At 42.7% G+C, this 18,174-nt stretch overlaps 1 protein-coding gene across 4 annotated transcripts in view; it reads right to left on the bottom strand.

Annotated features, from left to right (window-relative positions):
* RAD54L2 (RAD54 like 2) overlaps positions 1–17,919 on the bottom strand; it is a 64,342-nt gene extending 46,423 nt beyond the window's left edge. For 3 of the 4 annotated variants that reach the window (XM_088662185.1, XM_088662184.1, XM_035106070.3), the window contains exons 1-2: positions 17,781–17,919; positions 5,648–5,854 (exon numbers count right to left, since the gene is read on the bottom strand). In XM_088662185.1, the coding sequence (XP_088518311.1) occupies positions 5,648–5,798 (151 nt within the window). In that variant the 5' untranslated portion in view covers positions 5,799–5,854; positions 17,781–17,919. Of the gene's footprint in view, positions 1–5,647; positions 5,855–17,395; positions 17,633–17,780 lie in introns of those variants that run through there. The other variant, XM_088662183.1, reaches the window with a different exon arrangement.
* Positions 17,920–18,174: the final 255 nt, after the last annotated feature.

Here is an 18,174-nt window from a genome sequence, read left to right as displayed (position 1 = left end):
CTGCGTTCCTCCTCAGTGGTCATTGCTGTGGATACATGACCTGACTCCTGTCTCTAGGCACAGTGGTTGTCTGCAAGGGATTCCCACACAGTGGGGTTAATGTTGTCAGCCTTCATGTCACACTTGCAGACATCTTTGTAGATTGGTCTGCCAACAGGCCTGGTGCCTGAAGCTAGCTCCCTGTACAGCACATCCATGGGGATCCTGCCATCTTTCGTTGTGTGGGACTGACCAAGACAGCTTAGACCAGGGGTGCCCAAACTTTTTTCAAAGAGAGTCAGATTTGATGAAGTGAAGATGCGTGAGGACCGGCCAAAGTTGTTGAGCTCTTTTTCCAGTTTTACACATATACTGCCATGAGGACCAGATTAAATCAATCAGCAGACAGGATTAGGCCCCCGAAACAGACTTTGGACATGCCTGGCTTAAACATAGCTGAGACAGAAGTGTGAAAATGATGGGAATGTGGGCTTGGAAAAACACCTCTTTCTGAGACTCTGTCCCTGCCATGTGATGCCCCAAATCTTCCTATCACAGCACATATGGAAGACATTGAGACGTCGCTCCCTTCCATAAAGCAGCATGTTCAACACACAAGTCTGGTAGACCTTCATTTGGGCATTGGGCATTCACATTCTCCCATACCCTTTTGGACAATACACTTGTCCAGCTCAGCGTCATTGGAAAGGTTGCTGGTTATGATGGAGCCAAGGTAGACAGAATCATCTACCACCCAAAGCATATGGTCACCAATGCTGATGCTTTCAGTACTTCTGCTGGGATTCAGTCCTGTCCTAGGGCTACACCACATGTTTAAGAGTTCTTCAGCTCATCAGGGGAGAGAGGAACATCCAGCTCCTCCGAGAAGCAGAGTCTGAATGCAGGCAATTGCTGTACCAAAGACCATTTCCCCCCATAAGTACGGTTCTTGACAGTGATATGCTCATTGCTTCACCTGCTTGCTGCAATTTGTGATGATCTCTCCAGACAAAGTTTTCAACAGTGCAGTTTTTCTGACGTGCTCCAATGGCTTTCTTCATGCCTTCGTACATTCAGGGGCGTCGCAATGGGGGGGCGCTGGGGGCGGTCCGCTTCGGGTTCCACTCGGGGGGGGTGCCACTTGGGGGCCCCCCTCGTGACTCCCAAGCCGAGGCTCGGCTTGGGAGTCACGGGGGAGAGGGCGCCAAGTGGCACACCCCCCACCGCGCGAAGCGGGTTTGGGGAGTTTGGAGTTGGAGGCACGCATGCGGCGTTACGTGGCGGGGTATTGCCACCCCCCGCGCACCTCCAAAGCCAAACTCCAGGTAAAAAGCCTGCTTGGTGTGGCGGGCACGCTGCACCAAGCGGGCTTTCTACCTGGAACTTGGTGGTGGAGGCGCGCGGCTTTGGAGGCGTGGGGGGCGGCGGCGATACCCCACCACGTATTATGTAGCGACACTGCCCCCCCCCGGGTGCATGGCAATTTGCCACCCCGGGTGTCGCGGCACCTCACTACGCCGCTGCGTACATTTTGTGAGTATTGTCATTGTCAGCAGCAAGTTGAATGCTCTGATATGACTTTAGCCAGTAGTCATTGGTACATTGTCTGGCAATCTGCTGGGCAACACTCCTTGCCTTTCTTAGTGTAGCAAGTGTCTCTGTGCAGGGCACACACTTGTAGCTCACAAGGCAAGTGCAAAGTTATGCAAAGGTTACTCAGGGAGATGTACTTTGCACCGTGCTTCCCCCAGAAGGAAAGGATATGACAAAATCCTTACAAGGTGATCTACTGTACTTAAAAATCAGAGAGCTGAGGAAAATGAGCCACCCACCAGTCAGCAATACCCACTTTGTTGTATAACACATAGAACTGTAAAAGTGCACAGTATTAATGTTTAGGAATAATGTACTGCACATTACTGCACAATATCCTTGGAAAAGACCCTGATGTTGGGAAAGATTGAGAGCACTAGGAGAAGGGGACGACAGAGGACGAGATGGTTGGACAGTGTTCTCGAAGCTACGAACATTAGTTTGACCAAACTGCGGGAGGCAGTGCAAGACAGGAGTGCCTGGCGTGCTATGGTCCATGGGGTCACGAAGAGTCGGACACGACTAAACGACTAAACAACAACAATGTACTGCACAAACAGAACAAACGTGTTTTAAAATATTTAACAAAGCCTTATCAATTTTATAAATCTTCCACGCTATAGAAAAATCTTACCTACTCCTCGTCTGAAAATAAAGGCAATACAATTAGTTTGACTGCAAAGTGACTAGTTTCTATTCTATTCTATTCTACAGTATTCCCTTCTTTTCTTTTTACCAGTTTCTAGTTAAGCACTTAAAACATACAAAAGAGCTCAAAAGGACATAATGCAAGACCCTAGGGCAGGATATAAGCCACCATGAAGACTGACTATCACAGAAGAAATCACCATCACATTCTCCAAAATGCAATTTCTGGTAATTTTGGGTGCACAGTTGAGAAATGAGGGATAATTTTCCAGGCAAAAGGGATCACTATCAGATGAAATTATAAACTGTTGGTAATCATAACTTTTATAAGCAGCGCAGAACAGAATTAATAGCTCTACCACTTAAGTTAGCCCACTAATTAGAACAAGAGCACATAATATTGACTACATACAAGACGGGGGGGGGGATTATTTACTTGAAGTAGGAGACGTTGATTTAGTGGGGACAGCTCATTAATCAAGGGCCTCATTAACAGAGAATAGAATGCAGCCCAGGTCTAAAACATTAGGGAACTGAAAAAAATGTATCAGAGTTACAGTTACTGCACTGCAACGAAGATAGGGTCACCATATTTCAAACAGTAAAAATCCAGACAGAAAAGTTGTTGAGGTATGGCAACCCTACATGGAGATGGCATAAAATTGTACTTGAAAACATGTGTTTTTAGTTTCGGGGTCCTTCTGGGTTCATCGTTGGCCCTTTATGCCCAGGTTGTGATGAGAATTCCCTCTGCTCAGCTGGATGGAAGTGGTTCATCAGAATGTTGATGTTGTTAACCTCAGGTGTTAACCTCTGCTCTTTAAAGTACTTCGGGCTGTATTCAACTAACACTTGCTCAAAACAGAGCAGTTGAAATTAATGTTCATAACTTAGGTCCATTAATTTCAGTGGGTCTACTCTCAGTAAAAGTTAGCTGAATATAACCCTATATGGTTCAGGACCAGGGCATCTGAAGGACAACTTTCTCCCATTTGAACCTGACCACGTATTAAGATAATCTATAGAGAAGGGGTCCCCAAACTAAGGCCTGGGGGCCGGATGCGGCCCAATCGCCTTCTATATCTGGTCGTTGACGGTCCAGGAATCAGCATGTTTTTGCATGAGTAGAATGTGTCCTTTTCTTTAAAATGCATCTCTGGGTTATTTGTGGGGCCTGCCTGGTGTTTTTACATGAGTAGAATGTCTCCTTTTATTTAAATTGCATCTCTGGGTTATTTGTGGGGCATAGGAATTCATTCATTTTTTCCACCAAAATATAATCCGGCCCCCCACAAGGTCTGAGGGACAGTGGACCGGCCCCCTGCTGAAAAAGTTTGCTGACCCCTGCTAGAGGATCTCCTCTCAGTTCCAAATTCCATGTTTTAAGGACACAATAGAAATGGGTCTGCAGTTAGTCCAAAAGGGAAGAGGAAAAAAGACCTAGCAATGAGCTCCAATTTAGAGCTACTTCTGGAAGGAATGATGAGAGAGGGGTTTTTCTAATAATAGAGAGTACTGATTCCTAGAGTCGAATTTGTTGCAAGCAGATGCAACTACAGGAGTTCAGTTAGCTGCTGTAATGAGAGGATTTTTTTTTTAGAAAAAGTGAGATAGGGGAGAAGCACAGACAAGAGAAACTGCTGCTGGCCAAAACTCCATTTTGAAGTGAGTACTCTTGCCTTTCCAGATGTGCAACTACTCCTTCCCTCTCCCCTCAATACACACACCACAAACAGAAACCCTTTAAAAAGCAAGCACAAAGCAGCAGAGGAGAAGAGGCTAGAAGAGGCATCTGAATGCACCTTGAGCAACAGGTTAAAATGGAGGACTTGCCTTCCTCTTTTTCTCTAGTCTTGAGTCAGGACTGTGCATGTGACATGATTCTGCAGGAGTGCAGAAAAAACACAGAATGTATAATAGGGTGCAACATTTGAAGACTAAATTAAGCCAATCTAATAACATAAATAACTGGAGCATATGGAATCATAGAATTGTAGAGTTGGAAGGGACCCTGAGCGTCATCTAGTCCAACCTCCTTCAATGGAGTTATGGATTACCCATAACTGCTAGTCACAGTATAAAACTGAACCAGAATGTAATAGTGAAGACAACAAAAAGCTATCACTTTCATTTCCCAATTGTGAGGTTTTGCTAAGGCAGGTGGTGGGCCAGTACTGGAAACAATGAATACAGATCAAAATGGGCCTTTGATCCAAGATCCTGTGCTCTTATGTCCTAACAACTATGGCCCGGTTCACATGTAATCTTAAACTACAACATTAATTTGCCACACAGAGGACGACACAAGGCAGGAATTACATGCTAAACTTAGCTTGTATGGGGTTGTAGTTTCTTTGGACAAGAACAAACCATGAGCCCTCATTAGCCTGAGCTTGCATGTAACAAGCCAGGCTCTGGTTTCATCCTGGCTTGTATCTTCCCTGTATGGCATAGTCAGGAGCAACAAAGAGCAAAATGCAAGTTAAACCAAATAAACAATGGCTTAACTGTATTCAAACTAGCTCTACATGTGGGTGACCCCTGCTGAAATACAGTAGTACCTCGGGTTACGAACACGATCCGTTCCGGATCGCGGTTCGTAACCCGAAAAGGTCGCAAACCGAGCACCGCTTCTGCGCATGCGCAAAGCAGTCGCGCCGAAAACACTTCCGGGTTTGCGGAGTTTGTAACCCGAAGTGTTCGCAACCCGAGCGGGTCGTAAACCGAGGTACGACTGTATCAGGAACCTGGATACAGTTTCCAGCAGTTTTGGGTGGGGCATCAGTGCTCTGCATAGCTGCTGCAATTTCCCTTAATTACCAACATAGAGTTGATTATGAACAACAGTCAAGTTTGAAAAACTATGCAAATAAGAGGAAATATAGTAATGCAGAGATTGAGTAGATCTGTAAAATTCAGACCACAAGAGCAGCTTTCCTTGGCACAAAATGTTTATATATGTAGCAAAGTACACACAGCCGTAGTTTTAGCCTCGTGCCCTTTCATTCAAATCTGAGGTCCAGAGAAGCCAAATACAGTATCTCACAAAAAGGTGTAACTCACAACAGACATGCCTCAGACACATAGTAACAATACACACAACATTCTTCTCAAAATGGATTGCTAGACAAGGGGTTTGCCAGCAGCTGCAGAGCTAAAGAGCTCTGCCCTGCTTACCCAGATTTGGATACAGTTTTAGCTACAGCAATGCAAGTTGCCAATTCAGGACTGGGCTGTCACATTATATAACCTACTGACTTAAATGTTCAAAAACTGGTACAAATGTTCAAAGACCTGTACTCGCATAAATTCCACAGTGAACAAATCTGCCTCTTATATAAAACCTAACGATTTATTCACCCGATTTAAGTGTCCCGGGAAGCACATACAAAAAAGCATTCATTGACTCCCTTGCCCCATTACTCACCATTCTCATCAAGTAAATCCTCTTCATCATCCCCATCATTGTCCTCCTCCATTGCTTCATCCTCCTCTTCCTCCTCCTCCTCTTCCATATCTTCCTGCTCCAAGTCCGGGTCCACGTCCGGATCACTCCCTGAGATTGACTCGTCCGACATGATTCCCAATAGCACTCCTTGTGCATTACCTGCTCATGATCTGTGTTAAGGCAGCCCTACAAAAAGAGCAAGAAAAAACATGAAGAAATTAAAACCAAGCACAATATATTGCATAGTGTGATATAGCTTAACCCCAGTTCATTGTAAGCTTTCCAGACTCTACGGTCGCTAACTTGACTTTTTATGAGAAGTGATAGCCATTCACATCAGAGGAAGAAGATATTAAAGGAGAATAAGGAGTACAATGTCTTCATCCAAACTGTATGCTATAGGTTTCAGCTGAGAATGTTAATGGTATAACCTGGAGAAATGACTTGCATTTGCTTGGAGGCAATGATGCCAAAGTTTGCCTCAGAACTAACCAGCTGTTGGCTTTTCCATTTTTTTGCCCCGTAAAATGAAATTTAGAGTACAAACATGTTGCTATTCTAGAGCACTCATCCTTCTCTCTCCTCCCCTGTGTATGCAGGTAGTCACCCCTTCCATTTTTTGTTGGTAATTGTTCTTGAGCATAAAAAAATGTAATATACATACAGTGTAGAAGTCTGTGAGTTCAAATTAACAAAGAAATACACTGTGTTCTCTGTGGATGTGAAAAGTATCTATTTTGTATCTTCTGATGGTTTCCAATTTCTGTTACCCTTTGATTAGAAACACTGAAGAGCCCCCCCCCCACTCTTGCTTCTTCTTCTTGATCTCTCATTGGCATTTCATATCACTGTATCCTCCTGGATTGGCTCTGGGGATGGGGACACTGTATTACAGTGGTTCCTCTCCTAGCTTCGGGAATGAAACTGGGAGAGTATTATTATTGGAGAGAGTGCCTTTTTGGGATGCCATAGGAAACTATATTATGTCCAGTGCTTTTCAATATCTACATGAAGCCATTGGGAGCGGTCATTAGGAGTTTTGGGGTGAGGTGCCACCGATATGCTGATGATCCACAACTCTTATTTCTCCATAAAATACAAAAGTCAAAATACTAAGAGATTAAAATTACCTCAACTTTATTTTAATATATAAACATCAAAACACCCCCCAAAATAGTAACCATTACAACTTTGTATAGTTGGGGCAAAATTGAGAAGAGGTTCACATATTCTGAATACCGAATATCAAAATCTGGAGTCCACAAACATGTCCTGGCTGCTTGTCACTTCTCTATCCATAAGATCTCCTATTCTAATCAGAGTAAGTAGAGAAATGGAGGCACGAAGAGTAGGAAAAAGCAGGGAGAAAAACACAGGAGACAGAGAAGCTAGTTACAAAACAACTCTTAAAAAGATGCAGTGCTAAATTCTGGTGTTTATGGTTCTCAAAAGCTGCTTATTTGTTTTTTTAAAATTGGCCTTCCAAAAATCTGCCCTCCAAGTGGAAGAAGATGAGAGAGTGTTGTCTATTTTTTGAACATAAATAACCAGGTTGAGTCCATATCTTCAATTGTACATAAAGATGTCATCTCCTACAAAATCCACACAGCTGAGTCAACCAACCCACCTGGATTTAAACATCTTTTCAAAAAGTGCGAACAGTCCTCTTCAGTTTAGAGGTGACATACTATCCGGCTACAGAAAAACACATACTAATGCTTCCAAACCAGGTAGCAAGGACAAAGTGACAACAAACCATCATTTATTAACAAACTCCTAATAAATTTCTCATAGTTTCAGCCTATTTAGCATAAAGCACAATAGCTGAAAATAAGGATTTCAACATACAAATGTAATGCTACTGCATGTTTTCAGATAAAATCTTTAATTGCAAACTAGATTAGACTTTCACACTGACAAGTTTCATATCAATAAGATGTAAGTAAACACTTGTAAGGTTATCAGCTGCAACCTGAAGAACCTTGGCAAAAGAAATACATTCTAAAAACTAATTAAATCCCATGATTTTAAGGGAATGTACATTAGCTTACATTAATGCAATGCTCACTGGACTAGTTCACAGTTAGCTTATTAATATGCTCTGACAACCAACTCCTCAACTACAAGGCTAAATAAAAAGTTAAGTAACCCTTAAGTAACTTCTTTGAGGGTTTTGTCGGTTTCGTCATGTAATCAGCCCTTCATGTCTGCACCCTCATCCCAGTTCCTAGTAGCTAGCCTATTTCAGTTGCATAAGCAGTGCTTCTCTGGAGGGCTTCCAGCTAGCCTGGCAAACTTCAAATATACAACATTAACACTGCACCACAGGCAAGTGAGAATTACAGACATTAGCCTGCCCTCATTTCTCACACAAGATTGACCCAGTTCAGAACCATCTACCAAGGAGAATTACATAATATGTCCAGCTAACACCCACATCTCAGGTTTTATGGGTAGGCTATTCCATCCTACCCCTACCCCAGCATTTAACTGTTGGAGGTAGTGCTCTTTTCAAATTGATGAACAAATTACCTTCAAATGAATAGTCATAATTAGTCTAGACTTCCCAACTGTCTCTTACTAAAATCATCTTGTCATCTACCTAGTATAGCAGGACACACACAGCAAGCTGGCATTTTTCAGAAGGAAATAGAAGAGGGGTTTATACACACACCAAGAAATAAGTAGCACCCTCAGAATTTAATGACAAATAACGTGTGATGTAGAATAACGTCTAAAAATTATAAAGTTATGAGAAAAAGAACCAGGTACAAGGTGGAGAATTGGGTAAACAAATTCTACTTTCTTCCATAGGAAAAGGAGATAATATCTTATTTGTTATTGCTGGAAGGGAATGTAGGTCTAGTATTTGAACTTCAGTTTCATGTCTATGATGGCATCTATCAGCATACTATTATGTATTATTCTGGGGTGGTTTTAGTTTATCAATTGAAAAATTGTAACTAAAGAAGAGTACTGCAAACTCGGCTTATTTCTGCATAAATATGGATGTGAACTTCTTTAGGCTTGGCCAGCCTCATTTTATGCAACAGTCCTGCCTCCAACTAGCAACATACTGATTGGCATTTGAAACATTTTGCTCTTCTATCTCATTACTGTACCAACACTAGGATGCAATCCAACGCCAAGTTAAACACACCTATTCTTAAATTAAATATGCTTAGCTATGTCCAACTCTGCATAGAATCAGGATGCACAGCCTCTTAAGATAACCAAACTACTGTACTAATTTTGCAACCATTAGAATTTAATAAGTCTCAGTGCTTTCTTTGGAAACAACTTCAAGCAACACAAAAACAGTAGCACTAAGTATTCAAAGAAAATAAGTAAACTAAATAGTCAACAATGGCCTGCCACAGTGATGTTGAACAACACTAGTGACTTAGAAGGAACAGACAGCAAATTCATTCTATCAGCCAATGATGCAGAAAGGGGAATAACCATAAATACTGTACAAGGAAGTATTTTAATACTGTACTGTACAAAATTGTTTTGAAATAATAACTTAATAGCACTGGGCTGCTATTGAACAAAAAATTCTTACTGCAAAGCAAAATATGCAAAATGTGGGCAAAGTGGTAATGTTCTAGCACAATGGACCATTAGATCCAGTCGCGGGCGACTCTGGGGTTGTGGCGCTCATCTCGCTTTACTGGCTGAGAGAGCCGGCGTACATGTGGCGTACATGACTAAGCTGCTTCTGGGTAACCAGAGCAGTGCACGGAAACACCATTTACCTTCCCGCTGGAGTGGTACCCATTTATCTACTTGCACTTTGTACTTTCGAAAAGGTTGGCAGGAGCAGGGACTGAACAACAGGAGCTCACACCGTTGCAGGGATTCGAACCGCCGACCCTCTGATCGGCAAGCCCTAGGCTCTGTGGTTTAACCCACAGTGCCACCCACGGGGTAGTCAACCTTTTTATACCTACCGCCCACTAATGCATCTTTCTTGATGGTAAAATTTCCTTACTGCCCACCAGTGCTCGATTGAAGGAGGATTCAGCCCACCTAGAATCCTGAAACGCCCACTAGTGGGCAGTAGGGACCAGGTTGACAACCCCTGATCTAGATGTTACAAAAGGTAGTCCACTGGCTTTGCATTTACAGACACATCCAATACAAAACACTGGAGATAACAGTGCCATTCTGCACAGCATTAATTAGGATTAGGTCTTTGTTGGAACATCAACTCTACATTGGTTGCTATATTGAGGATTAAATAATAACAACAACTAGGGCTCTTTTAAAATGTTTGTGGGATCTGTTGTGAACTGCCCTGAGATTTTCAGCTGAAGGGTAGTTTTACTCTTTAATACTGTTATTTATTTATTTATTTATTTATTTATTTATTTATTTATTTATTTATTTAATATCACTGCTACCACCACCACCACCACAAAAAAGGACACTGCACTAAAGTCTGTGGAGGATCTGGAAGGTAACAGAGTAGGATAAAGAACTGGTATGGTTATCTTAGGAGAAATGTTATGGGGTGGTGAACATGATAATAGTTTTGTGTGTGTCTAAATTCTATGAAAAAGAGACCAACTAGGGAAGAGAGTAGATAGGCTAAGAAATAATATATTTCATAGGAATAAGACTTTGGTAAGAAAAGAAAAGAAAGAAAAGAAAGGAAGCTCAATAACTTTGCCCCTCAAAAAGCTCAGCATCTTTTGTGTCCAGACAGAACAGACTGGATAACAAATAAAATGTTGTTTGATTGATATAATTCCTAGTAACACAATCACCCCCTTTTCACTTCTACATTTTGTAATGGGTGGACACACAACAACAACAACAACAACAACAACAACAACAACAACAACAACAACAAACAACAACAACAAATTTATACCCTGCCCATTAACAACAACAACAACAAATTTATACCCTGCCCATTGGCTGGGTTTCCCATACTCCCAATAAATAATTAGAGCCTCTATGCATTATTTAGGTTATAAAGCATTACAAGTGACAAGAGTCTTTGCTCAAACGTTGGCAGTAAGTAACATTCTAAAATGCTACCAGCCTTCATGCAAGTCAATAGAGCAAGACACTTCTGCATGCAATTGATTGCAGATTTGGCCTGGGAGCAATTTAAGTACAGTAGATTGGCTTTTACTGCAAAAGATCTGAGTATTCTCTCATTAAGAATCATTGCGTGTGCTTTGTTCAACTATGCCTAACATAGCAAGGGATGGAGTTAAATCCTATATGGTTAGCATATATTTTCTTCAGATGCTACCAAGATTGGTAGTCAAGCTGTATTTTACACTTGTACATCCATTTCCTCATCAAACATGTAATTTGAGTTAAAAATGGTGTGCACAAGATTGCAGTCTAAAACCTTCACTAATCTCTTCTTCGTCATCTGCAACTTTCTAAAAATGAATTGCCTAATGATTCTCTTTTCTCCAAACATTTCAGAATAAAAACTTGAAGTATCTCTTTTCATTAAGGCAAGAGCTTCAAGACCACCAGACAGTGGTTTTCTACAAAGGGTTTATTAAATATGTTCATCTGTGCAGAAAGAAGAAGTATGGCTTAACGTATTATTCTATAAATCAGTAGCTATTGGAATACTTTCATTGAGACTAAAAAAGTGACTCTTAATCAGACCTCCCATGATGAAACAATGCTCATTGGCGAAAGCATTTTTGTAAACATCTCCTTACTGAGGAAATGCATTATTTAAGATGGGGAAGGGCAACCTTTGTCTATCAAGGGCTGTGTTCCATTAGGAATAATCCACTGGAGGCCTCTGCATGCTGCTGGTGGGCAGGGCCGAACCAGGAAGTGGGCAGCACCACCTCCTTTCCCCGCTGTTGATCCCCTTTCTCCTTATTGCTCTCTTGCCCTCATATTGAAAGCTAAACCAAAAAGTAACAAGAAGGCAGGCTTAAATAACTCTAGAGTAGTTTTGTATCTTAGGTACAAATTTAGTACAGTACATAGTATCTTTTTTTTTGTTCCTTCAAATCAGGTATTAATGGAACCCTAAGGCAACTTTAAGCAGCATAATCGAAAGACACACTTTAAAACATTGTGTGGAGTAGATTAGTGTAGTGTTCATTAAAATGCTCCTGATAAATGAAACAGAAGGTATAAAAGAATGCGCACTACCATATCAGGAAAGAAACAAAAAATGCTTTTTAGATGTACAAGTCCCGCATGATGTGGAACTTTCAGACTAAACCTCCAGAGAAAACCTGATGCAGACAAATATTTAGTCCAGAGCACACACTTTGGGCTTTGCCCTACCCCTCTGCCTTCCTGTCAACACATCTAACAACAATACTCTTTTATAGTAGCCTATGAAGCACAGAACATTTTGAATGGGCACATTCAGCAACAGGATTTAATCTGATTCTCATAAAATATACCAGCAGGCTAATAAACCTGTCAAGAGATGTATCTGGAATGCTTCCCTTATTTTAGAGACAAATGTAGTGTTTTAAAGGAACCAACATTCTATATTTTTAAGAAGGCTCTAGACCAGCAGTTAGAACTGGGTCATACTCGGTTAGATGCTCCTGAATCATGGTAAACTGTAATTCATCCAATAGTGCTATAAGAGCAGGTGTAGTCCTTTCATCACAATCAGGAACTTTGCTGTCCAAATTATTCCCATCCCCCTCCATATCCAGCACAAACACATTGTCTTTGCCTTTAAAGCTATCCACTGCATTCCCTAACTTTATCTTCTTGTTTTCAGTATTTCCTGGTATATTCCAGCCTATGATTTTTGTTCCTTAAACTCTTAATACCCTGAGCTGTCTTTTGGTCTCTTAAGAACTCCAACATCCTTCCTTGCTAGGTTCTACCCCTGAAACTACCGGTAACTCAAAAGAGAAGTACACAATACATCTATTGCATTGGAAGGCTGTTTGGTTGAGGAATTGTCTGGTTTTGGAGTTGGGATGATCATTCCACAGCTCAAGTGCCACTACCAAAAAGGTCCTCTTCCTGGTAGCCACCCACCTCACTTCATTTGGCAGGAGCACCCAGAGTAGGGCTTCTGAAGAGGATCCTAAGGTCCAAGTAGATCAGGGGTTGGGGAACCTGAGGCTGGATGCCTATCTATCATGGATGCTTTAGTTGAAATTCCTGCATTACACAGGGTTGGACTAGATGACCATTGGTCTCTTTCCAACTCTACTATTCTATGAACCTCTAATCCATCGTCTCTACTTGGCCCATGAGGCCATTTCCCCCAAACCATGCCCACCTGCCATCATATGTGACTTCAAATGTGGGGCAGGTAGAGACAGGGGTGGATCAGCTGTAAAACCAAGTTCCCCATGGGGAACTCAATCATGCAGTCAATCCCTGGAGAAGACACATTTTAAGTCACCATCCAACAGCTGATCCACAGTGACTTCAACCCTACTGGATTGGCTGTGCGCCCAGGTTCCTCTATTGCACAACTGATCCCTGAGGAAAACAGCTTTGCCAACCATATGCTTCGTGCAAAGCCCCTGCAGTACAGTTCTCAAATGCCCAACAACAAGCTGGCTGTAAGTCACTTGGGAAGCACTAATGTTAGGGGATTGATGTGTGGGTTGTTCACCTGTCAAAGTTGGCCCATGGGGGGCAGGACAGACAGTGATCTGGCTCACTAGGCCAAAAAGCTTCACCTCCTTGGCTAGGCATATATGGCTAGGCATATTAAAGATACTGGAGTCCCAGTGCTCAACAGGGAGTTGCCAAAATCAGGTTACAATCATTTCCTTCATTGTCACAATGTGGTCATTTCTAGACTAAACAGAGCATTATTTTTAAAGCTTTTTTATTATTTTAGATTCTAAAGAAAATAAAAAAATTGTTACTGGTACATAGCAAGGAGATAATTAACATGCCTATTTGTCCGGCAGCAGTGTTAGTCTATGGAAGAAAAATAGATGGGTAATTTATTCCACTGATAGAGGAAAACTCCTTTCAGCAGCCTCCTGACTCAGAATGATACAGGGAACTGGAAACTGGATGAGGTTTACTATGAGCTAGGAATCCAGGATTTTTACATATGACCTGTTTTCAGTGCTATGGCCCAGAACTGAAGCATGAGAAGTAACAATAAAGAGAGTGGCTCTGAGCAAGTGTAGGCTGTTTTTTTTTTGCACCTAGAGTCTCTAACAGCCTTGCAGGCATCTAGGTTTACAAAGAAGCAAGTCCATTTTTCCAGAGACATAAGCCAGGCATATGCAACCTTGGCTCTCCAGATGTTTTGGAACTACAACTCCCATGATCCCTGACCACTGGCCCTTAGCTGGGGATCATGGGAGTTGTAGTTCCAAAACATCTGGAGAGCCAAGGTTGCCTATGCCTGACATAAGCACTAGTTGACAGTAGTGCATAAATTCAAATTCTGATCAGACAAAGAAACTAAATACGAATTAGACACATAATTTCATCCAACTGCTTTATTTCTACTACACTTTGAAAAAAGGCGGTACTGATATGAAGTGATGCTCTGTCAACAAGGAGCATGTGCAATGTTCATTTGCCTATAAACATTACAGAAACGTTTGCCAAAGTTAAATGGTTGACTGACTTAAGCTAGTAGTTTTTCCTTTAGCACAAGTTTAAAAGGTAAAGGTAAAGGGACCCCTGACCATTAGGTCCAGTCGTAACCGACTCTGGGGTTGCGCGCTCATCTCGCATGATTGGCCGAGGGAGCCGGCGTACAGCTTCCAGGTCATGTGGCCAGCATGACAAAGCCGCTTCTGGCAAACCAGAGCAGCACATGGAAACGCCGTTTACCTTCCCGCTGTAGCGGTTCCTATTTATCTACTTGCATTTTGACGTGCTTTCGAACTGCTAGGTTGGCAGGATTAGCACAAGTTTAGAGGTTGTTAACTTTTCACTGGCCCTGTTCTAAGTCTTTTAACAGCATCCTAATATTAATGACAATGTATGACCATAAAGAAAAGTGTGAATTTCAGTGGGTGACATCCAACATTACGTGAGTGAAATTGCATGATGTGATTCTGAAGCCCCCACCAATATTTGAAGCAGATTTGGGAGTGCACATGGGAGAGGGAGAATGGGTTCTAACAATGGTGTCCATTCTTCTAGCAAGTGCACACTTGTATTGCACCCAGTATGTCATTCCTAGACCATATCAACACATGAGCCTACAAGGTAAGGTAGACATGCAGAACACCTGCAGACTGCAGCATGTAGACCATGAAGAATCCTCCTAACTCCCCCAAACTTGGTTCATCTCATTAGTCCATATGGAGAAAAATCAATTTTAGATAACCTGCCACTACTCATATGCAAGTACTTTGAAAAGGAAACCTGAGGCGCGAGAGGTTCAGCATCATTTAGGGAAATGGCAACATTTGGGAAAGTATTTCAAAATTCCTGGAAATCACCAATAAGTTTTAAGCCACAAACTTGGAGAGAGCTGGGGGGATAAAAATCCCTAAGGAACCAACACAAAATTTCAGAAGCCCAGGAAACTAAATTTCTTCCATTTCTGAGATTATATTTAAGCAGTACTGTACTCATGCACATTTACTAGGGAGTAAAATACTTGCCTCCCAAAGGAAACGAAACCCACCTACATAAAAGACAAAGACTGAATTGGCCTAAAAGATCCTCTGCCCACCTGTGCAGAGAAGTGCCATGCTAATTAAGAAAGAAAATATTTTTGGCTCAGTATCTTTATTCCCATGCCTTATTGTAACTTAGCCTGTAATTAAGTCTAAGAATGTGCTACTGAAACAACATCATATTGTTCCCTGTTTACCCCTGCTGTCACTCCCCTTCCTCTGTTGTTTCCAGTGTGTTGAATTTTAGTTTAGACACTCCTTGGGGCAGGGATCTGCCCTCTTCCAGTTTGTAAAAATGCCCACACACACCAATGGTGCTATATAAACAACAGCAATCCTTCCACCTGTAGTGAAATGTCATTAAGCCAAAGAGTGGGAAGAAATAGAAAAGTAAGGCAAGTTCATATACTCTATGGGGGTATGGAAATGTAGATAGACACACTGACACAAAAGGTGGAAAGAGTTCCAGAGAAGGCTCATATAAGATAAAATAACTGGTAATTCCACATTTTGCTTCCCTTTTGGTTCTCTTTCATAAATATCTCTCTCACACAGAAACAAACATATAAAAGCAACATGCTGTTACTTTACTGGCTTCTGTTTTGATTAACTAGTTAGGGAATTAAGAGACAAATCGATTGCTTCTGCAGCTCAAGAGCTTTGCAGAAAACAATACCTCAAACTTATTTCTGCAAAATGCAATATATATACTGTACCAAGCTTATATCTGGGTATTTGCTTTACATTTCTAACTTTGGCTTCTCCACTTCTCAGTTCTATCTCTTGAACAACTCAATGTCATCTGGCCATTTTTCCTCATTTGTTTCCAGTACCTTCTCTGGCTTACCTACTTACTTATTTTCATGACTGTCCTAACATCCTGACATACATCTCTTACCATTTCTTTAACTACGGTAATACTACAGCATTAAAGATGGAGATTCTACTCCTCCCATCCCATGCTTATCTGCCTCTGACAAAGACAATTACCACAAGTACACATAGCACAAGCATCTAATCAAATTAATCTCATCTCTTTCATTCTCCAATTACATTCAGGCTACTGCCAGGTTCTCACACTTCATCAACACCATCATCTCAAAGATGTACCTTTCCATCTAATGCTAGAAAACTGAACCCTAATTAAACAAACAATCTGTCTTAAGTTTTATATAGAAAAGTTATTCAGTCAAATCATTAGGACAGTAATTCCTCTCTACTTCTGTCTCTCTCCACAAATTATTCAGTCTCCTAATCATTACCCTTACCAAGTTCCACTTTCTCAGAGCTGTCCCTTCACAGAAGCTTGTGTATCTCCTGTGCAGGTGAGATACCAAAAACAAAACAAAACAAAAAAAGTATTTCAACTGAGACAAAGATATGAATACACAAGGCAATTGTGTTTTCCCCCTTCCACACTACCAACCAAAAGCAACTGTCTCTACAGAAATTCATCTTTTGTCAGACTCCTTTACTACTTCCCCCAAAATACACTCATTTTTTAAAGGCCTGCCCCTCCCTGCCCTTTCTGTGTAGGTTGCGACCCCTAGAGGCAGAAAGCACGCTTCTGTACAACACCTACTTTACAGTACATGCTTAGTGGTAGTAATAGTTACAGCTTTAGGAAATTTTCTTTTCAAAGAACAGTGACACAAATGTGATAAGTAAGCAATATAGCCCAAAATAAAATTAAAGCAAGTCAGTACTAGCCACATTTAGATCAAGGGGGAGTGGAAGAAGTCAGAAAATCTAAAACAGGGCAAAGATCAAAAGACAGGCGGCCAGGTGCCATCCCACTTTGAAGTTTTCAAAGTTTTACCAGATTCCAACCTCTCCTTGCTAGTCACCACAACTGGTAAAGAAAAAAGAAAAACAAAGGATCTGATTCAAAGTTAATGTTGTAGCAAAGTCCCTCTCCAAAAAAAAAAAAACCATTTCTAATACTGTACCAATTTTTTACACCGTATAACATGCAAACGTTTTAGTACTTTCTTTTAAAATTCCAAGCTTTTCTGTAAGAGTTTGCCCTATTTTTTTAACTAACCCCCCATTCCAGGAGTATTATGCATGATTCCCTACTTTTTTTTCTCCGGTTGTCAGAAGACCTAGCGTCACTTTCCTGAGCATCCCTTAAAAGTCTCCATACCTCGCTGCCTTCATCTCCAGAGAGCCCCATCTCATTGTTCGGGGAAAACACTCTTCACGTGTACTAACTCCAGATGCACGCGCACACCCCTTTGGTGCTAATCTCGGTCCCCGGACCCCCCCTTCCCTCCCCCACCCCATGCCGGCCTCCCCGCCCCCGAGCCTCGGCTGAGCCAGCGCGGTAACCGCGCATTCCCAGGGCGCCGCCGCCTGGCCTCCTTCCCTTCCCCCTTCCCGAGCCTGGCTCTGCCGAGGAGAGCGGGGAGGGGCTTTGCCTCCCACCCCTGGGCCCATCCGCTCCCCCGGCGCCTCCATTTGTGTGCGGTCCCTCCCTCCCTCCATGCAGGCATCCCTGTCCGCGACTCCAGCCGGCGGCCGGCTCTCACCTCCTGGTGGGGCTGCGGGCCAGGCCGCGGAGGGAGCGGGGGCTGAGGCGCTCGGCGCGCTCTCGCTGGCGCGCCGGCCCCCGTTTACCCGCGTCGTTGTCGCCGCCGCCTCCGCCTCCTTCTCCTCGCTCCTCTCTCCCTCCGCTTGGGGTCCGCAACAGTAAAGCGTCCCCTCAGCTGGAGCCACCCAGAGGATCCCCCGGGCAGCAACAGGCGCTCCCGCAGCAAAGGTTCCGCGAGGTGCAGAAAGGTTCCCACATCCCTCGCAGCGGAGGGAGCGGGAGGGCGGCAGGGGCTGAGCGGGGAGCGGAAGGGAAGGCGAAATAAAACCGGGGAGGGGGGCGAGCAACAGGAACGCGTCCGTTACCAGTCTCCCAAGGGCGACGAGGGCACG

This window comes from Zootoca vivipara, chromosome 2, assembly GCF_965207765.1.
Source record: "Zootoca vivipara chromosome 2, rZooViv2.hap1.1, whole genome shotgun sequence".
Lineage (NCBI taxonomy): Eukaryota > Metazoa > Chordata > Lepidosauria > Squamata > Lacertidae > Zootoca > Zootoca vivipara.
Note: the sequence above shows the minus strand (reverse complement) of the source record. Positions and strands in the feature narration are given on the sequence as shown.